At 32.9% G+C, this 5,406-nt stretch overlaps 1 protein-coding gene across 1 annotated transcript in view; it reads left to right on the forward strand.

Moving 5' to 3' along the window:
• The first annotated feature begins 1,481 nt into the window (after window positions 1-1,481).
• The window catches only part of LOC108735930 (60S ribosomal protein L7), a 12,270-nt gene continuing 8,345 nt past the window's right edge, over window positions 1,482-5,406 (forward strand). The window contains exons 1-3 of the mRNA XM_018468167.1: window positions 1,482-1,592; window positions 1,784-2,095; window positions 2,738-3,083. Of these exons, the coding sequence (XP_018323669.1) occupies window positions 1,582-1,592; window positions 1,784-2,095; window positions 2,738-3,083 (669 nt within the window). The 5' untranslated portion in view covers window positions 1,482-1,581. The remainder of the gene's footprint in view (window positions 1,593-1,783; window positions 2,096-2,737; window positions 3,084-5,406) is intronic.

A 5,406-nucleotide genomic window follows, 5' to 3' on the forward strand; every position in this document is an offset into this window, starting at 1 on the left:
GATGTAAATAATCCTCTGATTTAAAGTTTACAAATAAATTGTGCGTCGTTTGCGAGCTCTGAACCTGTCAGTGTCATAATTGTGCGTCCATTAGTATTGTTAAAAAAAAAGAAAACTAATTCAGGTGCAGGTGGAAATTAAATATTAATTTATTCAAAAAGTACTGAAATATGATAATTTAATTGAAGCCGATTAATTGCGTGGCATTTGTGCTTGAACAATAATCTATATGGTTAGCGGAATTTATCTTTAATATTATTTATTAGTAATAATTGCATATCATACATAGACAGTTTCTACTATTTTTCCATTGATATTACTAATACGCATGAGCCATTGGTGAATCATGGGTGAATCATAGATAATGTAGCGAGCATGAGTGTGTTTGTATGTGATCGAGCATTTACGTGCGCGAACGGGTTATCGATTCGCCGACTAGCCGCGGGCGCCTTTCTTCATGTGCGCCGTATTTGTAAATGTGTATGTCGTACCTGTGTTATGAGAAAGCAGTTAAACAATTCAAAGAAAAAATTAATTATCCGAATGTTTAAAGAAGTTTCCCGAAAGTAAACAAGAGTATTTAGAGGAAGAGACGATCGCCGAAAGAAGAAGAAATAAATTGACCGTTGAAAAAGTTAATTTTGTTAAACCCACGAACAGTATAATAATATGACCATACTAATGCCATTGAAAAATTTAGTGCTATTTTTAATCATTATTAATAAATAATATAATAATAAAGTCAGCTTATCATAATAGCTTAGTCTTCAGGCACAAATGACACGCCTTCAACTGGCGTCAATTAAATTATATATCCTCAGTGGTTTTTAAATAATTTGACATTAAATTTCAATCTGCACCCCAAATAATTTTCCTTTTCTTTTAACAAAAGTAATAGACGCACAACTATGATACTTACCATAGATAATATACTTACATATGTATTTATAACCCGCAAACGACGCATAAATTATTGGTGAAGTTTGAATCGCAAGTTTATTTACATTGGGTGCTAGATTTACACGAGTGCCTAAAAAATATTTTTTTAGTCCATTTTTGTAGTGACAACAGCAACGCTAATAATACGGGTTTTACTTTTTTTTGGCTGTCATTTTCGACAATTAATATGTAAAGAATGTAGTATTTTATGAAATCATTTGGACGGTTTTCACATGTCATACGACTCCTTTTCTATAGTCTTTATGGTATCTATCATAGACCTATATTAATGGACCATAGACATATATTAATGGACGTGCCTTAGCCGTATGTCGTTGTAATAATTTCTTGGCTCGAAAACTGAGGGAGATGGCGTATGGTATCGCACTAGTGCTATCTTTTTTACGAGACGCCTACGCACTATCGTGAGAGAGATGGATATTGTCCGAAACATCGTTCCATCTCTTTCTTTTGTTGTACCACAATTCTGACGGTTAAGGCATGTCCATTAGTAAACGTCGATGGTATCTATTATTATCTATGGTATCTATCTTCTTTTGGTTTTGAATATCTATGGTGTTGAAGTTTACGATTTTGTCATTTGCAGGAATTTCTTATTTGTAGCGGTTTCTTTAATGCAAAATGGCTCCTACGTAAGTGACTTTTATCAGCTTTCATCTGACTAATAAAATAGCATTTAATTTAGTTTAGGTTGCCTTTGAACATAATAGGGAGTATTATAATTATTTGCAATATTATTTTTGTATACTGCAATACAAAGTTAATGTTCCTGCATGTGATGTGTTTGTAAAGTTAGTTTAAGATTTTTGTATGGTTTTTTTAGAGAGAAGAAAGCAATCGAGAAAAAAGAACAGAATGTAAAAACAGTTAAAGGCCTTCCAGCTGTGCCGGAGTCAGTTTTAAAACATCGTAAGCGACGTGATGCTTTCCGGGCCAGACAAGCTCAGGACGCTATCAAGAAGCGAGCATTAGCCCATAAAAAAAAAAAGCAGATTTTTAAACGGGCAGAAGCATATGTCAAGGAATACAGACTAAAGGAACGCGATGAAATTAGACTTGCTCGGCAAGCAAGAGTACGCGGTAATTACTACGTCCCTGGTGAAGCAAAGTTAGCTTTTGTGGTTCGTATAAGAGGGTATGTACAAAGTTTTAGTTGTTTTCCTTTTTTTTTATGAAATGTATTGAACCAAAGAAGTTCTTTAAGTTTTGGTAGTTGTAAAGTTTATATTCACAAGAACAAAACAAGTTGCTATAATTTGTCATTTTTGTACCATAATATTTATCTATTGTTATGTAGCTTTTATAACTGAAAGAAGTGAGTATTTTAATGTCCTTTTGCTGAAGATATGACTTAGAAATAACAATTTCATTATAATACAGATTCGTAAACAATTACATTGAAAATTTTTGTTTTCAGTAATTATAGATGTAAGAAATTGATTCTTGGCTAGGCACTTGGTGAAACATATTTAATAAGATATAAGAAATAAAACACTTGGTACACTTTTGTTTCACAGTTTATTTAGAACTTTCGTAACAATTATTTTGGCTGCTAAACCATTATCAAAGAGAATGAGAATGAGTAATTATAGATGTGGACAATTTCATAGTGGATACATATTAATTGTATTCCACTTTCCATGCTTGTCCAAAATTAACAAAACTCAACTGGTCATGACATTATTTATATATAAAGTTGTGAATTCTGAGGGTTTTACATTCTATGTGTAAAAGTTTTTGTTTAGTTGAATTTATCATTATTTTCTTTAATTTCCAGTATCAACAAAGTTGCACCAAAAGTTCGGAAAGTTTTACAGCTGTTTCGGTTACGTCAAATAAATAATGGAGTATTCATTAAGTTGAACAAAGCAACTCTTAATATGTTACGTATATGTGAACCATACATTACATGGGGATATCCAAATCTTAAATCTGTAAGGGAATTAATTTATAAGCGTGGATTTGCAAAAATTAATGGTCAACGTATTCCAATTACAAGTAACCAGTTAATTGAGGATAAACTGGGAAGAGCCAATATCATATGCATTGAAGATTTAATTCATGAAGTTTTTACTGTTGGACCCAAATTTAAATATGCATCAAACTTCTTGTGGCCATTCAAGGTAGGATTTTTTTTTATATACAGGGTGTAATAGAAATAAGTGGAGGGTATAAACTACTGCAGAGAAGTTAGCAAGCAAATATGAGTTTTCAAACAATTCTTCATTAAGGTAGTTGTCATGCTACAATATTGTCAATAAGTGCATGGTAAGAGTATGAGCATTTTGTCTAATACTGTACACATGGCCACATTGCACATACAAATCTCATGTATATGTATACACAAACACTGAAACATTTTCACGTCTCGCAATCCGACAACGTCACTTATTCCCCACTACTTGACATGCTGGCCTTGCTTAGCTGATACAACACGCATCGGTTGCCAAGTTGTTTCTGTAATTTTTTTCATTTTTTTTATTGATATTAATTACATGCTGTATTCTTCCTTCAATAAGTAATGGTTTTGTTTATGTCAATCTATGAGAAGCAAAATCAACTGCATCCTTGTTAGTACATTTTCGATTCTAAATCTATCGTGTTTTCAAATCCTAAATGTGTAGAAGTAAATTCTTTTTCAATAGTAACTAGCTTTATTTATCAGGTTTTATACCATGTGTGCAAGTTGGTCATCCGTCTGCTCGTTTTTAGTCTACTGAAATGCATTGCTAGAAATGTCTGTATGATGTCTTCTTCTTCTTCTGAGAGTAGGCAGTTGCGCTAATGAATATTCAAATTGATCTTTTTTTAAACTAGTATGGTGCTTTACAACTATATCATCCAGATGCAAAAAAAAATAGAAGTAATAAAGCCTTTTCAGTCTTTACTAATCATCCTTATTAATAGATCTAGCATATCAGTTATTTGAGTTGCTGTAAAATTGTTTCTAGATTCTTGAGGGATCCTTGTACAGTAAAAGTTATTATGAGTAGAACAGATTCTGGCATCTCGAGAAATATAAAATCGAAAATCATTCAATACCTGCGCTTTTATCTGTTGCGATACCCAGAACCGTCTTGAATAACAGTTGAAAATGCATTTAGATCCTGGACTGGTTGCTCTTGCCATGTCTTGTTTCTTTAGAATTTTCTTTAATAGGTGGAATTTCAATATTATCGTCATTTTTGGACTGTCTCTTTCGTAAATACATATATTTGTTCACATTTCTGACATACACAATCACTTAGATTTATGGAACGACTGCTACTAGGTGGAAGGTTTTGAAAATATTCATAAGCATCTTCATTTCCTAGAAGGAACCCGCAAACGTTTTATTATGAAATTTACTTCCCAACATTAACACACAAGGCTAATAGTCCAAGAAAATTCTCCTTAAAACGTAGCTTGTATTAGTTATACATTATCTTGGAAACAATTTATGATTTTTGTAAAATTGCCATTGAATTCTCATCTACTACGTACCACCTAAACCTGAATTTAAAATATAAAGAAGGGTGATTGCTCGCACACACATACTCAGAACATAAGATAATTTTTAAATCTTGTAATTTCTGAAGTTTTTTCGAATCGAAATTTTGGTTGTGGTTTTGTGTGTATGCTTTCAAGATTTATTCTTGTTGATTGAGTATAGCTAGTATTCCCTCCTGATGTAATCAGCGTTAATAATTATCTTCTATGTTCTATTACTTTCGTCACCAATTTGTCATAACCTGAATGTTTGATTGTAATAATTCAACGATGAAAACAGTGGAATTGAATGTATTTGTAACTTCTGCGTAGTTATACAGAGTGTTTCTGAAATAAGCGGCAAGCTTTGGTGATAAACATAACTTAACCGTGGCGAATACTTTATTTAACCATAACGTTAGGAGGCGCTATACGTGGAAGATGCCAGGTGATTTAGGGAGATTCAGTTAGATTACATCAAGTGAAGGACTGTAGGAGTTATCCAGGAGCAGATATAGATAGCGATCATAACTTAGTTATGAAGACCAATCTTAAATTGAAAATTCTGAAAAAGAGGGAAGGTAGGAGACGTCTCGACTTAGAAAAGCTAAAATGTAGGCTAGGTAAAAGGACAGACGAAATACTAAAGGCGGCAGGAGAAACGAATGACGGGGACATAAAGACAGAATGGAACTGCATTAAAACGTGCCTAAAGTCAGCAGCTACAGATATACTAGGTCTTAAACAAAACGAAAGTAGGAAACCTTGGATAACAAATGAGATTGTAGGATTAATAGACGAAAGGCGGAAATACAAAAACAGGACAGACGAAGAAGGTCAAAAAAGATATAAAGCTATAAAGTGGGAAATAATTAGGAAGTGTAGGGCAGCTAAGGAACAGTGGATTGATAGGATGTGTAAAGAAGTAGAAGAAAAGTTTGAAGTAGGTAAAACCGATGAGGCTTATAATATAATTAA

The sequence above is a fragment of the Agrilus planipennis genome, unplaced genomic scaffold (assembly GCF_000699045.2).
Source record: "Agrilus planipennis isolate EAB-ADULT unplaced genomic scaffold, Apla_2.0 scaffold95, whole genome shotgun sequence".
Taxonomy (NCBI): domain Eukaryota; kingdom Metazoa; phylum Arthropoda; class Insecta; order Coleoptera; family Buprestidae; genus Agrilus; species Agrilus planipennis.